The 18,423-nt window shown below is 43.0% G+C and overlaps 2 protein-coding genes across 6 annotated transcripts; one reads left to right on the plus strand and one right to left on the minus strand.

Moving 5' to 3' along the window:
* The first annotated feature begins 739 nt into the window (after positions 1–739).
* BECN1 (beclin 1) lies at positions 740–13,094 on the plus strand. Of its 5 annotated transcripts, none has more exons than XM_010968966.3 (13): positions 740–888; positions 1,158–1,289; positions 2,874–2,941; positions 3,830–3,888; positions 4,328–4,396; positions 4,547–4,637; positions 4,744–4,880; positions 5,040–5,234; positions 6,292–6,438; positions 7,721–7,870; positions 8,363–8,423; positions 8,869–9,011; positions 11,799–13,094. In XM_010968966.3, the coding sequence occupies exons 2-13, from the start codon at positions 1,163–1,165 to the stop codon at positions 11,836–11,838; spliced, it is 1,287 nt and encodes a 428-aa protein (XP_010967268.1). In that variant the 5' UTR covers positions 740–888; positions 1,158–1,162; the 3' UTR covers positions 11,839–13,094. The 5 variants fall into 5 exon arrangements, with proteins under 5 accessions (XP_010967268.1, XP_010967263.1, XP_010967264.1 ...); XM_010968961.3 differs by lacking the exon at positions 11,799–13,094 and adding an exon at positions 9,750–10,546; XM_010968962.3 differs by lacking the exon at positions 11,799–13,094 and adding an exon at positions 9,750–10,546 and having other exon boundaries at positions 1,161–1,289.
* On the minus strand, positions 11,160–18,339 carry CNTD1 (cyclin N-terminal domain containing 1). The gene is made up of 7 exons (XM_010968960.3): positions 17,977–18,339; positions 14,805–14,880; positions 14,388–14,556; positions 13,269–13,431; positions 12,643–12,787; positions 11,904–12,000; positions 11,160–11,330 (listed from the first exon to the last, which is right to left on the minus strand). Exons 1-7 carry the CDS (start codon positions 18,143–18,145, stop codon positions 11,160–11,162), a joined length of 990 nt encoding a protein of 329 aa, XP_010967262.1. The 5' UTR covers positions 18,146–18,339.
* Between the last annotated feature and the right edge of the window lie 84 nt (positions 18,340–18,423).

Raw genomic sequence — 18,423 nt, forward strand, 5'->3', positions numbered from 1 at the left:
GACCCTCTTTACTCCAAGATTATAAAAATATTCATTCATATTCACTCATGCTTTCATCTACTACCTTTAATTATTGTATTTTTGACGTTTACATTTGTGATCAACTTGGAAATTCTTTTGGTGTAAACAGTGAAGTAGAAGATTCATTTACATGGCTCTTTGGTCCCACTCATTACTTATTAAATAGTTCATTTCCCACTGATTTGAAATCTTAGCTTTATCACATATTAAATTTTCCTGTGTACTTCGTCTATTTTTGAACTCTATTCTGTTCCACTGATATTCTTGCACCAAGACAAAAATGTTTTAGTTTTATAATTTTATAATACGTTTCAATATCTGAAATGTTCGACTTTCCCTAATTAAGAACTGAAACTTTAAAACATAAAATGAAATACAATAAAGTTTACCTCCTCACTTTCCCCTCCAAGTATGTCTACCACACTCTTGGGCGTCTGAAAGACAGCCCAGCTCTCCCAAGGTGAATAGTTAAACACCGTACTGAATAGCTAAAGCGGCTCCGCTCAGAAGAGACAAATCTGAAGAAAAGTCATTAAGTTAGAAAACAGCAGAATCTCCAGATTTCCACCCAACTCGGAGGTTCCACTTCCCGCCGCAACGCCAGTCCACTGGCCCACGCCTGCCGCGTTTCCCAGCTCAGCCTCTAGAGGCCGCAGCCGGGCGGAAGCGGGTGGACCATGACCCACCCCGAGAGCAGCTGCAGCCGTCATGACGTCACGTCCGGTCCCGGCGGAAGTCCCGCTGGCAGACCGGGAAGTAGCTGAAGGCTGGGAGATGGCAGTTTTGGAGGCCTCGCTCCCGGGTAGACCCGAGGCCACGATGCCCCCGCGGTAGACCGGACCAGTGTGGCGGGGTTCGGGTCCCGAGGTAAAGAGCGTCAGGGGCTGAACGCGACCTTAGAAGGGAATCTGGGAACTCTGACGGCCTCTATTGCAGACCCTCCCTCACTTTGGGCTGTAAACTGCCTTTGCCGGGGCTGCCCTGGAAGCAGGTCCGGTTGGTGTCCTACCGCTCCTACGGGGAATGGCGCGGGGCGGGATTTTACCCCTCCACCACAACAGCAAGGCAGGTTGTAGCCTAGGACCGGGGGATTCAAGGGCGCCGATTCTCCTGACATCGTCTTCTTTACACTGCAGCAGGGATGGAAGGGTCTAAGACAACCAGCAGCACCATGCAGGTGAGCTTCGTGTGTCAGCGCTGCAGCCAGCCCCTAAAACTGGACACGAGCTTCAAGATCCTGGACCGTGTCACCATCCAGGAGCTCACAGGTCAGCGAGACACTTGGGGAGAGGATGGTCAAGATCGTTGAAAGTGGGCAGCTTTGGAGATGAAGGTCTTAGGGACTACACATAGCCTGTAAAGACACGCCTAGAAAAGTCGCTTCGTCTCTCTGGCTCCCTGTTTTCTTATTGGGAACATTAAGGAGTTCCGACACTGTGCTTCTGAGAGCTTTCTGTAGCAAGGAAAGGAACTTAATTTTTTGCTCCTGCTGTTTCAGAGTAAAGGAGTATGTATATATAATAATAAATGGGACTTGTTGAGGACTTGCCATATGCCAGGTGCGTTAACTGCATTACTTTGGTTAGTCCCTGCAACAACCCTTGTAGAATAATACAATTATACTCCCCTATGGAGTTGTAGTAAAATTATCATTTTACCCATGAGGAACTGAGGCTCACAGAAGTTAAGTGACTTACCCAGTGGCCAGCAGCTGGTAAGTAGAAGAACACTATCAAAGTCCTAAGAAATGAGATGAATTTAGAAAAAAAAAAAAAAAAAGGACTGGATAGGCAGTTTAAATAAGCTAATGGGTCTGGAGTCAGCCTGCTTCGATTTAAATCCTGGCTGTCATGTACTAGCTGACTTTTTGCAAGTTACTTTATCTCTCTAAGCCCTAGTTTCTTAGTTTCTTTATCTGTAAAATGTAAAATGACCACAAGGTAGTTGTAAGTATCAAATATGACAAAGACCATAAATACTTAGGAATATGCTGGGGAAATAGCACTCAGTAAATGTTAACTATTATTGTTACTACTCAATCTCTTTTTTGAGGGGAATTAACTCTTTAATATATTTTTTAATTTTTATTATGGAAAATTTCAAACATACAATCAAGAGAATTCCATAATGAACTCCCTTATATCCATCACCCCAGTTTCAACAATTAGCCACATTCTGCCATTCTTGTGTTCTCTATACCTCCACTCCCATCTCCACTCAATTATTTTGCTTTTTACTACCCACCCTTTTAAAGGTAAATGTTATGCATTGAAATGTACATATCTTAGCTATACTTTTTTGACAAATGGATATACTCATGTAACTCAGATCTACGTTGTGGTGTAGAAAGGTTTCATCTTCCCATAAAGCTCCCTCATGTTCCTTCCCAGTTGTTCTGGGGTAGAGGGGATGTTAACTTTTGTTAAACTTCAAAATTTATAACGAATCCCCATGTACTCACCACCGAGCTTCAACAATGATCAATGCATATGTAATCATGTTTCATCTACAGCCCCATCCATTCCCTTCCCATCCTAAATTACTTTGAAACAAATCCCAAACTTAAAAATACTATAAATATTTCAGTAAGTATTTTTGAAAGATAAAGTGTCCTTTTAAAGACATAATCATACCATTATACTGGAAAAAAATGTAACTGTTCCTTAGTCTGATTTATTGAGGGGAAGGGGAAGAAGACAACAGATTTTTCCTTGTGTAAGTGGTATTTTAAGAAAAAAGTGGAGGTGAGGGTGGTGATGAGAATATTTTTTATTCTTTTCTCATACTTTGCATACCTGCTCCTACTCTGATAAGACTCCTTCTGAAAGACTCACTGTTTTCCTTGCTCTTAGCTCCATTACTTGCCACAGCCCAGGTGAAACCAGGAGAGACCCAGGAGGAAGAGGCTAACTCAGGAGAGGTATGAAAACCCTGAAAGCAAAGTGAGTTTCTGCAGGGTACTTGGTGCTCCGAGAACCCTCAGACATGTAGGATCTCTGGTTAACAAGAGACATTTTGCATGATCAGGTCACTGGATGATTGGAGATACAGAAATGCATCTGAGGTCGTGGGGTTACTGAATGAGGCATCCATTCAAAAATATGGAGAGGCTCTTCTTTATTTGAAGCAGCATTATAAGCCATTGTAGGTGGGAGATGGGACGACCTATATATCCAGGTCATCCCGGGGCATTCTTGGTTTACATCTATTACTCTAGCTAATTATTAATATTCACTTCTCTCTAGTCTGGAAAGTATCTTGGTTTGGACATCACATTGTTTGATTACACTAACTAGAAAGGGTTGTCATTGTTAGAGAGCATGTCACTTTTTAAACTATGATAACATCAGTGATATTTTCATTGTCAAAGATAGATGTCATAAGATTTTGATCATATATAAATTATATCAAAGCATTGAAAATATAAATTATCTACTTTGTTCCGTGCCATGGCAAACTTCATTGCAGTCTGCTCTGGCTTTTTCCTTGTGCCATGATTTAGGGCAGTCTCCTCTACCCCAACTGGTAAGTGTTGAGAAAATGCAGATTTAACTATAATAGGGCACAGTTAGGAAATGCTATTCCCCGCAACAAATCAAGTGGGACTTGGGGTTTGTCTGAACCCGGTGTTCTTTCTTAGTGCATGTGTCCAAGGATTGGCTAGATAACACCCATTTCTTAAGTCTGTGGTTTATCAAGTCTTGTGGTTATCAATCAGCAGTAAAGCCAAATAGTTCTGAGGCTGTTGGAGAAATAGAGTCCACCTCTAAGCTGCCAGAACTCTAATGCCCTCTTATTTCTTTCCCAGGAGCCATTTATTGAAACTCGCCAGGATGGTGTCTCTCGCAGATTCATCCCCCCAGCCAGGTGCCTACTCCTCCTCAGCCCCCTGTTCCTTGCCAAAGGCCAGTAGAATTTGAATTGAACCCAGAATTGAGACCTGGAGCCAGGTGATGGAGATGAGTCATCACCTAGCCTTTTGGCTCTTCCAGAAAGGATGTATCATTCCCTTACACGTGGCCCATCACCTTCCAGTATTGATTTTTTCCTGTAGCTGTTCACACAGTGGGAAGGGACCATAGCTCTCATGATGAAGAAAAGCTGAGAGCATAATTGTCTAATAAAAGGGCTCTTGAAAAGTTTTCAGATAGCTAATGTTAATTAAATGTTCAGGTTCTTAGTCTTGATGCATGTGAAGGTTGCTAGCAAGGGGTATAATATTTTTAAATGGTCTTTCCTGATTCTCCTTCCTTTTCTACTATAGACACATATATATCAGTTTTTGATGCCCCCTCTCCCTCCTTAGTCCATCCAGGCCAACCTTCGTGCTGAGTGCCCCTGTGGAAGACCAGCATGGCCTTCCCTTGGGAGAGAGGTACCCTTGGGAGGTCAGTCGGGCTAGGAGTGGGTATACGCCTTGAGGCCCCTCAGCCGGTGCTTGAGAGTCTCTGCCACTGGCACTGCAGTAGGTGGAGGAGGCCTCTCTGCTCCCTCATGTGGCCCGTGGGCGGGGGGCTGTCTGCAGGATGATGTCTACAGAAAGTGCCAACAGCTTCACTCTGATCGGGGAGGCATCTGATGGCGGCACCATGGAGAACCTCAGCCGAAGACTGAAGGCAAGTTGACCTCATTTTGGTGTCAAGCAGTGGGCCTACCTGGTAGAGGGGGTGTCTGGGCAGATAGCGTGGGGCAGGCCCTACCCTGACTCTCCCATGCTTCCAGGTCACTGGGGACCTTTTTGACATCATGTCAGGCCAGACAGATGTGGATCACCCACTGTGTGAGGAATGCACAGATACTCTTTTAGACCAGCTGGACACTCAGCTGAACGTCACTGAAAATGAGTGTCAGAACTACAAGTGAGTGCCTTCAGAGCCTCGGCTGGGAAACAGAGATCTGGGTCTAAGAGTTCTCACTACTCTGAGACTGTGTGGCCCTTACCCATGAGCTATGCTCCACTCAGGTCAGTGGAATACAGGTTCCCTCTGGTAAGAATTCTGTGCCTGTGTCCCTGGCAGACGCTGTTTGGAGATGTTAGAGCAAATGAATGAAGATGACAGCGAACAGCTCCAGATGGAGCTAAATGAGCTGGCATTAGAAGAGGAGAGGCTGATCCAAGAGCTGGAAGATGTGGAAAAGAACCGTAAGATAGTGGCAGAAAATCTCGAGAAGGTCCAGGCTGAGGCTGAGAGATTGGATCAGGAGGAAGCTCAGTGAGTGATCACCCTGTTCTTACATCTTCCTGCCCTCAAGGCTTCCGGAAAGGAAATGGCTTTCAGCTGAATGTGTCTGATTAGTTTGTAAACTGCAGTCAGCTGTCATTCAGCAGCATGTCTGCTCTAGATCCTGCATATTGTTCCCAGGCCCTGTTTCTAGAGGTTTGTCAGGAGGCTTACTTTTGAAGGGTCAGGATGATTAAGTGAAAAGAACATTGGTTAAATAGCTGAGAACTAGGCCCCTAGTCACAGCTCTGTCCTGTACGGAACTAGGCTCATTTGGGTAAGTCAGCCAGTAAACCTAGTCTGCCCCTCTGGAAAGATGAGCATATTGGCTACATTTGTTCTTTCAGCTCATAAATTTTTGTTGGTGCTCTTGACTTGAGAGAGCCCTCTAATGGAGGAGACAGTGTCCACACTAACTAAAGGTGGGAAGTGAAGGACAGAGAAAAAAGTTAATTTTTTTCACAGGATAGTGTCATAAGTTCCATTGGAAATTATGTATACTAACCATTTAAAAGACAGTACAGGGGATGAGGGGGTAGAGGGGTATAGCTCAATGGTAGAATGTGTGCTTAGCATGCACGAGGTCCTGGGTTTATTCCCCAGAACCTCCATTAAAAAATAAATAAACCTACCTCCACCCTTCTTCCACCAAAAAAACAAAACAAAAAAACGAACAAAAAAAACAATATAGAGGTGAAATTACAGAAGTTCAGTTATGGCCAGTTCAGGGAAGAAACTATCATTGACTAACTCACCTTGCTTCAGGAAAAGGTCAGAAATCCAAGAAGTGTCTGGTCCTGGTTTGGGAGAGTCCTATTTTCCTCCCCTTTTTGCATATGGGCATCTGAAATTTGAGACATTTCTGTCCCTCCCAGGCAAAACTGCTAGGGCAAGTATGTTCCTTTGAGTGGGATCTATGCCAAATATAAAAAGCTACTGTAACTAGACATGACCATAATCACTAGAATAAATCATTAAGAGGGTTGATGGGAGAGAAATTTTAGCCCCCAGTCTAACATCCTTCAGTGGCCACCTTGGCTGTTCACAGGTATCAAAGGGAATACAGTGAATTTAAACGACAACAGCTGGAACTGGATGATGAGCTGAAGAGTGTAGAAAACCAGATGCGTTATGCCCAGATGCAGCTGGACAAGCTGAAGAAAACCAATGTCTTTAATGCGACCTTCCACATTTGGTAATGAGGGCTAGAGGGTGAGGAACATCTTGCAACACCACATATCTGGGCGTTAGCTGTTGATCAGTAGGCCAGAGTACCCACCTCCCATGAAATAGGATTGTGCTATCTTCACCCCATCTAGGTTTCTTTCATTCCTTCTGATGGCATAGGCACAATCAGGGGATTGGAATTCTAGAGCTTAATAACATCCATTCTTCCAAGGAAAGGGAAAGATAGGAGGCCTCCAGCCACATGAAAATCTGGTCATCTGCCTGGTGTTGATTTCTTACCCCAGAGTCATTTGTTTATTCATGTATTTGACATTTTATCCATTTAAACTGGTATCTGTTGAGCATCTGCTACGTGGTAGGCACTGTGCTGAGCACTGGGAGGGCAACAGCAAGCAGTATGCACTCTGCCTTCTGGTTTCTGTAATCTTGTGGAAGAGATAGATCAGTAACAGGCAGTTATAATACAGTTTGGTGGTGGTAAACCCTGGGTGCTGTGGGGACACATAAGGGCACTTTACCCAATTTGAGGAGGCTGCATGGAATGTTTCCCCTAGAGGAAGTTGATGTTTAAGCTGAGATGTGGAATATAAGTCTGCAGAGGAGGGAGGTGGTTCCTGGCAGAGACCATCATGTGCAAAGGAACAGAGGAAAGTGGGAATGGTAATCTCCCACTGGACTGAAAGGAGCTTATTGTGACTGGGGATTGAGCATAAAGGAGAGAATGACAGGATATGAAACTGGAGAATTACCAATTCCTAAAGGATCTTGTAGGCCTCATTAAGGGATTTGGACTTTATCCAAAAGGCAGAGGGAGCCCCTGAAGCATTTTAGGCAGAAAAGTGACGTAAGTACATTTGCACTTGTGAATGACGGCTTTACCTGCAATGTGAGAAATGACTTGGGGAGGAGGGCAAGATTGTTGGTGAGGGAACTTGTTAGTAGGAATCTAAACAGGAAAAGCTAGAGTGGTAACATTGAGTCTGAAGAGAAGTGGACAGATTTAAGAGGCTTAGGAGTAGAATCAACAGAGCTTGGTGGTTTTCCAGGAGGGAGGGAGGTGGGAGAGAGCGTTCAAGGATGACGCCCAGGTTTCTGCTTTGGCATCTGAGCAGCAGGGAGAGACATGGTGACTCATGTTTTAGACATGTATTTAAAGTACCAAGTAGAACTTGGCTATATGAATATGGAGATAAGGAGAGAGATTTATAGTAGGTTTGAGGTAAGAGCAGGAAATTTCAAAATTCGCTACATTTTAAGTTCTCCCTATATTTTTCCCTGCCCTTCTGTAGGCACAGTGGACAATTTGGCACAATCAATAACTTCAGACTGGGTCGCCTGCCCAGTGTTCCTGTGGAATGGAATGAGATTAATGCTGCTTGGGGCCAGACAGTGTTGCTGCTCCATGCACTGGCCAATAAGATGGGTCTGAAATTTCAGAGGTAAGAAATGTAGCCCTTTCTTGAGTGTGGTACGTCTTTGATATAATCTGTATCTCTCACCTGGTACTCTTGTCCACTGTGGAGGAGGGAGTATTCTGGCTTTGAGGACTGTCTGCTTCTGGTTTTCCCCTCGCCACGGGCGCTTTCCTCCAATAGGCCAGTCCTTGAACTGCGTGACCATAGCAGTGGTCCCCAATCTCCTGTCTCCAGAACCTTAGTGTTCCTAAAGCTATTTTTCAGTTTTTGTTTGTAAATCTAGGCCAAAACATATGTTCATCCATAAAAGACCCTCAGATAATTATATAATAAATGTAGTTTGTTAGGTAAACAAAATCTTTTAAACATGGAGCCTGTGGAGAGGTGAGAGAGAGGAGTGGGAATAATAAAAGAGGCCATTGGGTGGCAGAAGACTGAAAATCACTGGGTTATAATATCCTAGTAATCACTTTAGGAGGAGTCCTATATCCATTTCTGTCTGCATCTCCATTTTAGGTATCGACTTGTTCCCTATGGAAACCATTCATATCTGGAGTCTCTGACAGACAAATCTAAGGTACTCTAGGAAGCCCCATTTTCACTGGAATATAGAATCCTTGTACCTCCTGGCAAAAAGATTTATTTTGATAATGGCATTACTTAATTTCTTTCTTAGACAGATCTCATGACAAGCCAATGTCTTGTTCAATGTCTTGTCTAGTTCAGTATTAGCTCTTTGGCGCCTGTAGAGAAAATTTAAGTTTTTACAGTTTGTTGAGAAGGGATATGGGCAGATCAGAGGGGAATGTGTGTACCAGGATGGGGACGGCATCACTGTGCAGTGGATGTTTAATACATTTCCACTGATGGTGAAACAGTTCTGGGTGCATTGTTATTTGCCCAGGGTTACTGTTGCCTGTGGAATACAGACAGCATGGCTTGAAAGATTGATAGGACTGGGAACAACCTCTGGTAGCCTTTGCTGGAGCCACATCCATAGCCAATTCTCTCTCCTCTGGCAGGAGCTGCCGTTATACTGTTCTGGGGGGCTGCGGTTTTTCTGGGACAACAAGTTTGACCATGCAATGGTGGCTTTCCTGGACTGTGTGCAGCAGTTCAAAGAAGAGGTTGAGAAAGGCGAGACACGTTTTTGTCTTCCTTACAGGTCAGTATCCCCAAATGCTAATGAGCCTAGAGTAGGACCAAGTCGAGCAGAATTGAAGGGACAGTAAAAATGGAGGCAAAATGAGTATACATGGTGGGAAAGCAGAAAATGGAATAAAATCACATGAGACTTGATGGGCAAAGACTGAGCCAACACTGCAAGCAGGATAGAATGTGACCACCTGGTCCCTGGAGGAAAAAGAATGTTGATTTAGATGGTGTGGGGGATTTTCTTGGCACAGAGCTCAAGCCTGCTCTCCAATTTCAGGAAGGCTTTTTCCCTTATGCCCTTGGAAATACACAGGAAGGCTTCCTTTGGTCAAATTTTATAGGATTGATAGATGGAGACCTTAATTCAAGAGAGTAAGGCTGAGCTGCTTCTGTCACCCCAAAACAAAGCATTTCTTCTCTTCTGCCTCCCTTCTCTCCCCATCAGTTGAGGGGTGCCTAGGAAAACAGTGAGGAGAACTGTAACCCTCGCTTACCCTCTGTTACAGGCATCTCATCTGTTGGGGTGTGTGTCCTGTCCCTGTACTCCACAATGACAATGAGGCTCTTGTGACAGCCTTCTTGATTTGGGGCTTTCAAGCAAATCCAAAATACACTACCGTTCCTTGCCAAGAGTTCTCTAATAGATAAGATGACGTGAATGGTCCCATGATCAAGTCCCTGCCCTTTTGCCTGAACTGACTTAACTCAGATCTCAGTTACTAACGAGCTCTGCTGTGTCCATCTGCAGGATGGATGTAGAGAAAGGCAAGATTGAAGACACAGGAGGCAGTGGTGGCTCCTATTCCATCAAAACCCAGTTTAACTCTGAGGAACAGTGGACAAAAGCTCTCAAGTTCATGCTGACAAATCTGAAGTGGGGTCTTGCTTGGGTATCCTCGCAGTTTTATAACAAATGACTGACTTTCTTTTTTCCTTAGGGGGCTGTTTGCCTTAAGGCTTTATTTTGTTTTGTTTGCAAAAAAAAAAAAGTTTTAAATTAAATTCGGGTACTATTAAGCAGCACATGTTTACAATACCAAAAAAAAAAAATCCACAAAAGCCACTTTATTTTGAAATATCATATGACATATAGTGTGCAGAGCTACAACATGCCATGTATAGCGACCAGCCTTTGTCATAGTTTTGACTATTAACCCAATGCCTTCCTTTCCTTCTGTCCCCTCAAAACAACTAATTTAAGTTTGCTTTTTTTAAAAAACTGAGTTGAATTGAGATTGATGTGTTTTCACTGGATTTTATCTCTCAACTTCCTGCACTTAAAATATGAAATAGAAACTTCTGTCTCCACTGAGACAACGATATGTGTGAGATGCAGTTGGATAACGTGAGAAAATGACATATAAGCTTTGGTCACCTTGTGATGTGATCAGAAGCTTGAAATTTAACACTTCTCACTCGGTTCTAGTACTGAATGCCTACTCTGCTCTGTGTTAGAGATATGAAACAATGTTTGATACTGTTTGAGACATTATGGAAAGATTTAATTATTTGTAATAAAAGATTTACTGAAGTCTGATAACTGCCCAGAGGTGCACTGTTGGGTTTTTCTTTAACTAAAATAGAGTACTTTGTATCCTGGGAGAATTGAGTTCAAGTGCAGGTATGTGGAAAGTCTGCTGAAACATGTTTAGAGATGGGGTTTTGTTTTTTTAAGACTCTAATGGAAAAATAGACAGCTGTAGAGAAAGCCCTATTTGTGTAGATCTCAGTAAAAGAACAGAAATGTTAAACTAACTCTAAGGGAAAATAAAGGCTACCTCCTTGATGCTCAGTTAGCGTCACTCAGATGGTCTCAGTTTTTGAGCCCCTGGTTTATACTAAATTCCATTTCTGATGTTCTCTCGTAATAAAATGAACAGTTAAAGAAAAGCCATAAATATCTTGTTAAACAAAAATAAACTAATTTCACTGATATTCTATCTCCTCCCAGCTCTTTGACATTTTCAGTCTGATACGACAAGAAGGGCAGGCTTGTCCACCTTAAATCTTTCTCTGATACAGAAGAATAAGCATGCAGTTGGAATATACAACATAGCTCAAAATATACTTGAAGCTTTTGTACCCTGAGTATGAAAGTAAACAAAGGGAGGTTTGGGTGCAGTGACAGAAGGCTGTTTATACTTGGATTGCACCTGCCTCACGTGTTGGAGGAAGTTGCAGCCCTCAGAGCTCGGGCCCCCAGGTGGGGAGGAATAGGCTGCTGTCGGCCTGGAGTGTTGGCTCCCACGCTGTGAGTCAGGATTGTGTAAGAGAACTCAGCAATGCTTTCCACAGCAATGCCAGTGATGCTCTGCAAATGCCCCACAACCTTCAGAAATAGAGACAGATTTCTTATTACTGAATAAACATGTGTTAGTGTACAAATAGACACAGACAGCCCCGGGGCTGTTCTCTCAAGCCAAATGTAAATTTTTCTGTTTCTCTGAATTTACAGAGAAGATTAAATCCAGATCCCAGTGTTTGCCAATGGCCAGATTACACTAGGATACCTTTGCCCTGATAGTGTCAGCATGGAAAGTTTCTGCTAGACGTTTCCCTCTGCTGGAGATAAGTTTTATGAAATATGAGAGGGATATTTGGGTCTTGACATTTTCTCTATTTGGGAGGATATACTTACTGGACTTTTAACATTAGCAGATTATCATCATCAAGGGAAATGAACAAGCTGAACTTGGGCCTCCATTTCCAATTTCATAAGGGGAAAACTGGAGAACATTATCCAGTCCTATCCTAGTTTTTTTCACTCCCAAATCCTAATCATTTGTTCTAATCCTAGGTCTTGGCACTTTTATAACTTGTCTTCTGTTTTCCTTTAACTGATGGGAGAATGCTTTCTATTAAATGAATTCTGACCATGCTGGTCCTGCTCAGTGGTGCGTACCTGGCTCCAACACTCATGGTTTTGGATGAAAGCACTTGCTGCAATGATTCCTACTGCCAACAGCATGAAGTCTTCCTTCACTGAAACAAACTTTTCCCTGAGTGATTAAAACCATATTAATTTTGGAACTAGAATGAAACTTGATCTAAATCCTAGAGTCATGGTACTTCAACTTTGAGTTATTTATGTTGATCATTGTGGATATTTTTAGATGTGGAGGGAAATGGTCAAGTAATAACTAATTGACCCCCTCTCCCAACCTCCCCCAACTCAACTGGGATTAAAACTTGAGCCTCCTGTCTGAATGGTGTATGAGCCTTTTGTTGTTCCGTCTCCCTAATAAATGTAACCATGAGGCTTTTTACTAGTCTGACTTCACAGAAATCAAATACTTTTGTCCAAGTTGCAACCTTGTTGACTGGCTTTTTTTCCTAAGTGACTATAAAAGCAGTTCAGTAATCTCAAATTATAAGCAGCTATAAAAGAAGAACTAGGAAAGAAAGGATGTTAATTACTTGAAGTCACTTAAATTTAAAAGTAAAAGCCTTTAGGGTTTTGCTGATTGGGTTCAGTCATCTGCATCCAAGCAACAGATTGGAAGTTAATTAGAACTAGGTAATTCATGCAGGTTATCTGTGGACTGGGTGCCTTGCTAGGTAAATTCCATTCCCCAAGTTCTTTTGGTATGTTCCTGACTCCCTGTTTCTGGAAAGACCTTATACTAAAGGAGTTGCCTTACCCTTGCAGCTGACTGGGTGTGGAGTTCTCAATTGAAGCCCTCAGCAAGCTCTCATATACGGGTTCATGGAGAAGATACACTAGGTCGAGCAGGGTCAGGCAGGTTGCATGCAGCCGTGTGACTGGAACCAAACAGCCATTGTATCCTAAATGGAGTATGTGCATGGTAAAGAGCATTATGTGCATCTCTGATCAAAATCACAGTTGTCATGTGACACAAAGCTGTTGAGCTGCTAATGTGCTTCCTGGTTGCTATGTTCTACTGTAAGAAATGTCTTTCACTGGAGGTCAGTTTTAAAGGACAAAGGGAGAGGTAGAGAAACCTCCATCTACAGTATTTATACAATTAGAGCGTATTTGTTTGTTACCCCTTATGCCTCTCTATAAAATCAACTCTTTGATCATGTGATAAGAGACTGTTTAATGAGCCCAAATAAAACCCAGGTGCTGAGACCTGTGTTTCTTTCCCTGAGAAATACTAGAAGGAACTACTTTCCTCAGTCATTGCCAGCTTCCTGCTGTCCCTCGTTGGCAGGTTCTGCCCACTGCCCTCAAATCCCTGGGCACATTCTTATTGTTTTCTATGGAAGACTCCTACCCATATGCCTGACACACTTAATTAAGTACCTAAAACCTCCAGAAGCATCTCCACATATGCCAGGGGAGTAGGCAGATTGATTTGGAAGTTCAGGGACTTCAAGACATCAAGCTCTGACTCCAGCAGTTCTTCTTTGGTGTGTAGATACCCCAGAGCCTGGAGGAAATTCAGGACTGTAACGTTGCTGATTATCTGAGCAAAGGAAACCAACATAGAATGAAAGGGAGAACAGAGTGTCAGAATAGAGGTCATACATCTTGGCATAGTATACAAAGCCCTTCACAATCTAGCCCATGCCTTTATCTCGCCTTCTCTCTTGGTAACTCTCCCTTATACCCTCCACTTGTCCTATAGAATTACTTGCAGTTCCCAAACCCACATGCTGTTTCCTGTACCTGAATCTCCCTCCCCTTCCCCCCACAGTTCCCTCTGCTTTCCTTACCTCTTCTCCCCCTTCCCTAAGGATTCACCCATCTCCCCTTCAAGAAGTCATTTTCTCTACATACACTTCCTTGCTTCTCCAAGGCTCATGAGGTACATTCATAACCCTCTGTATTTATACTGATCAGAGCACTTTCTGACGTTATTCACCTTTGTCTTCTCTCGTTAGATAATAAATTCCTTGAGAGCACAGACAATATTTTTACTCTTGTAACCAAGGCATCTAGTGCAACATCTGGCCATAGAAGACAATAAATATTTGTTGAGTCAATGATACTTTACAGACATTGCATAGTCATGTGGAAACATTTTATCCTTTATAAATGTAATAGTTTTCCTTTAATACTGATAGCTATGTTGGCAATTCAGGCACCTTATGTAAACTGTCCTTGGGTCCAAGAGGAGAAAAGGTGACCTGTATGAATGATGGCATCTGTCCAGCAATTAATTATACTTTGGGAACAGAACCTCAGGCTATTTAATAACTGCCTGTGTGTGACTCTGTGTGTGTATGTGTGTGTGTGTGTGTGTGTGTGTGTGTGTGTGTGTGTGTGTGTGTGTGTGTAGGAGGTATGCTTAGGAAGCACAATTACACTCTGGAACTTCCGCATGAGTATTCTCACCTAGCCTAGGTTTCTCATAGCCATCTTTGGATGAGCTGGTTTCTTTCTAACACTCAGATGCCCATGAATGACCCCACTCCTTACTTTGTAGTGGAAGGAAAGTTTGCTCGCCAGCTGAACACATGACACAAGACGCAGGATAAACTTGTTGAAAAGCTGCTCTTTCAGGGCCCTCCAGTTCTGAGGCTCTGTCTTATCTCTCAGCTGGATTGCAGCTTGCCTGCAAATGTTCTCTGCCTGCTTAACCATAAACCTATAAAAAAGGGAAAGGGGAGAGGAAACAATCCACACTCACTCAAACTAAACGGAGTTTGTGCTTCAAAGTATGCTACATCTTATCCTCTCCAATGTCAATAGCTCGCTTAAAAAATTTACATTTGCAAATAAAAGAGGGTGCAAACCAGGTCTCATGGTAAGAGGCAACTAGTTTATATATTTTTAAGATTACATTAGCCATTCTGAGAGGTACCCCTCACAAAGGCCGTATGTTCAGGGCTTTACCTTTCTAGGATTTCTACAGCCTGGTAGCCCACAGATTTCTCCAGACACCATTGTTCAGACAGGAGAAAAACAAACTCTGCCAAAATAGGAAAGAAGAGCCTAATTCACAAGGTGCAACCAAAACCACTCTGTGAAGTCTTGGCATTGTGTAAAAGCCATGATGGGGCTAAGGGAAAAGGGTCAGGAGGTGAGAAAGATGAAACTGAAACAACTCAAGCTAAGCCTGCTCTTCCCTTCACTGCCCATAGGCAGATGAGAGGCCTGAAAAGGAGGCTGGCTGAATGCAAAGACAAAGGCTTACTAAGCCCCCTCAGTGTCCCTTGAGCCTTCCTGTGGGTCTCAGCTGATAAAAGACTTGGCCAGCTGCATGTAAACACATCAGCTAGTCTAGCTGGCCTCTACACCATGCTGGGAACCCCCAGCTTCAAGGAAGATTTTTGGTTGGATAAAAACCCTAACCCCTATATTCTGTTTTCAGTGGATTGTTGACAGGAGTAGAAAGGTCCCTCCTGGAACTTCGATAGTCTTTATAACACTGTTTGTTTAGTAACCACCCTCTGGAGAACTCCCATTGCTTTACAAACACGATTCACCTTACAGCTGGACACCACCTCTCCACCACCAGTTTGTTTGGTAAATCTATGGTAGCTGAGCCTCTCCCCAGGAGCAAGTTCATTACTGTGAAGTGGCTTGTTTGGAAAAAACATCCCTTAAATCAGGGAACAGAGCCCAACTTGGGCAGCAGGGGAGGGGAAATCACTGGTCAGGTGGGAAGGGTAAGATGCCTTGGCAAGATTTTAGGCTGCCTGTGTTTCTCTTTGAAAGAACAGCCCCAGATAGAATTCTATTTAGTTAGCAATATCATTAGGGGGTGGAAACAAGGATAAATGTTAGTTCTCAAAGCTCCTACAGAACTAGGAACTTTAAGCTTTAATCCACAAAGAATTACATATAGCCGAATTACCATGTATCTTCAGAGAAAATTTGACTTGGGGAAAAAAACTACCTGCAAAATTTAAGCAAGCACCCGACAGTTTAACAATCTACTCGACACACATTACATGTAGATATATGTACAAAACCTTATCGTTACAGAGGCTGAAGTTATGCTAGCAGTGTCCAGTGAAGAAGAGTTTTTAAGCAATTAAGCAAAGTATCCTAGAACACATAATTGTTTGTTATTAGCCAGTATTGTTTGCTGGAGTTTAGGTTTTGTTTCTTTGTTTCATTTGTGTGTTTGGTTTGATTTTGCTTTTGATCTGAATTATCTGGGCAATTATTTCTATTTTCCATTTTAAACTGCCAACGTTTGAGTTAGGTGGAATGGATGAGAGTTACACTTCTCTCTTACTGTTGGCTCCACCTCCTATACTTACAAATATATTCAGATCTATTAACTAAAAGATTCTCCTCTATTCTCTTATGCTAGGGCTCTATCTCTCCAGCTTTCCATCTATTAAATTTCTTGAAAGCCTAGCTTACATCCGCTGCTTCCACTTCATCAGTCACTCCCTAATGTTCTGCAGTTTGGCTTCTACTTTTCCCAACTTGCTGAAATGATTGTCTCAAAGGTCAGAAAATACATCAAAATTGTTAAATATCATGGCACTTTTGTAAGCCTCATTCCTGTTGTTCATATCCCTGAAGCATCTGAAACTGCTGGCCAATCATCTTCATGAAACTCTCCTCTTGGCTTTTAAAGTTCTGTTCCTATCTCCCCAACCATTCCATTTATTTCCTTCATGACTCTTCTTCTTACTCTGCTTTCCTGAACACAAAATGTTTCCCAAGGAACTGTACCTGACCTGTTTCTCTTCTCTCCCTCTAAGAGCTCATCCTCTGCCACAGTTTCAACAGTATCATGATGGAGACAACTCCCAAACCCTTATCTCTAGTTCTGACCTCTCTTCTGATTTACTTTTTAAACAGCGTGCTAGAAACGTACCTTCCTCTTAATGTTCTACAAGCACCCGAAACTCAGTAGATCCAAAACCAAAGCTATTTTCTTTCCCAAACAAGTCATTTTTCCTCCTGTTTTATTTTTTTTTAATGTATGTCTCTGTTTCTCTTTATGGCGCCAATATATTCCTAGACTCAACCTTTGGTAGTCATCTTTGCCTTCTTCACTTCTTAAATTCATGCATTGCAGAACCCTAGATTTTACTTCTGAAATGTTTTGAATCCATCCTCCCATGTCATTCTCTCTGCCCTATCACCTGAACTACTGACAAAGACTCCATCGGTCTTCCTATCTCCCATCTCTCTTTACTCCAATCCATCCTTTACATCATAGCCAATTTTTTTTTTTTTTTTTTTTTTTTTTTTTTTTTGGTGAGGGGAGGTAAATAGATTTATTTATTTATTTGTTTTTAATGGAGATACTGCTGATTGAACCCAGGACCTCGTGCATGCTAAGCATACACTCTAGCACTTGAGCTATACCCTCCCCCAGCCAAAATACTTTTTCTAAGGCAAAGGTTACAGCTATATCACTCCCATATGAAGAACCTTCAATGCCTTCTTGTTTTCCTATTATCCTGGCATTCAAAGTTCCACATGGAATTTCTCCAAACTACCTTTCTGGTACTTTCAACTACTCTGCCATATACTCTAGCCAACCTGGATGACATGGTATCCACATTCACCTGAAGTGTCTCTATTCTGATGGCTTGACTCATGTTATCCCCTTTTAGTAGAAACACGGTCCCTGCCTACCAACTTCAACTAAAATGTCATCCTTCCTTTAAGGTCTACCTCAAGTACCACGATGCCTGGAGGACTCCTTTAATTCATCCTACCCCCACCTCTCTCTTCACTCCTTTCTATCCCCATAAAAGCTTATTTTATCTGGTATGTCACTTAAATAACTATACTTGTATCCAGTCATTTGCAGATTTGTCCTAATATCCTCCAAAGATTATATACATGGTTTGAAAGTGGAGACTAGATTTTCTTCCATCTTTCTATCCCAGGAAGCAGGAAGAATAACGTATTGAAATCAAGGGTAGGGTGCTGGCGAGTCTTGCTCATCATTGTACCCCTAGCACCTAGCATACAGTAGGTACTAACGAAACTTATTTGAAAGAATAAAGTACACTGAATCTCAAAGTCGGCGCCTCAAAGACAGATGCCCAGTCTCCCATAAACCCAGCTCCCTGGCCTGTGTCCCCACCCACGATCCGGGTCTCCCTGAAGCTGCCCATCCGGCTCGCAGCCTCCTGCACGGCCTGTTCATTCTGCTGGGCCAAGTGGAGCAGAGCGTCTTCGATTGTCTCTGTGGCAACAGCTCCAAACTGAAAGTCACTGTGAGAAGCCAACCTTGGCCTCACAGGTCGGTCCATTTTCAGAACGCTTTTTGGGCACCCGGACAGCTCACTGAACCCATAAACCGACCCCCTTAGTTTCTCTTCAGACTGCCACACCCTGGATTCTCCGTCCTTCCGTATGCTGGTTCTCGCCTCAAGTCTGAGGAAAACCCAATTAACTACCACAACCTCCAGCCTTCCGCAGCCTTTTACCGCCCCAACGGCCACCGACCCCTCAGCCAATCAGAAAGCACGGCCTCTTCCTGCCTGCCCCGCCCTTCCCCTACGGCCAGGAGTCACACGCTTCGGGAAAG

This window comes from Camelus bactrianus, chromosome 16 (assembly GCF_048773025.1).
Source record: "Camelus bactrianus isolate YW-2024 breed Bactrian camel chromosome 16, ASM4877302v1, whole genome shotgun sequence".
Taxonomy (NCBI): domain Eukaryota; kingdom Metazoa; phylum Chordata; class Mammalia; order Artiodactyla; family Camelidae; genus Camelus; species Camelus bactrianus.

Excerpts from the sequence above, each read along its gene's own strand:
- BECN1 (XM_010968961.3), top strand. The coding sequence starts at position 1,163 with ATGGAAGGGTCTAAGACAACCAGCAGCACCATGCAGGTGAGCTTCGTG. Across the intron at positions 1,290-2,873 it reads CACCATCCAGGAGCTCACAG|CTCCATTACTTGCCACAGCC; the intron begins GTCAGCGAGACA and ends CCTTGCTCTTAG. Across the intron at positions 7,871-8,362 it reads ATGGGTCTGAAATTTCAGAG|GTATCGACTTGTTCCCTATG; the intron begins GTAAGAAATGTA and ends TCTCCATTTTAG.
- CNTD1 (XM_010968960.3), bottom strand. The coding sequence starts at position 18,145 with ATGGACCGACCTGTGAGGCCAAGGTTGGCTTCTCACAGTGACTTTCAG. Across the intron at positions 14,557-14,804 it reads GCTGTAGAAATCCTAGAAAG|GTTTATGGTTAAGCAGGCAG; the intron begins GTAAAGCCCTGA and ends CCTTTTTTATAG. Across the intron at positions 12,001-12,642 it reads ACACCCAGTCAGCTGCAAGG|GGAAAAGTTTGTTTCAGTGA; the intron begins GTAAGGCAACTC and ends TTAATCACTCAG.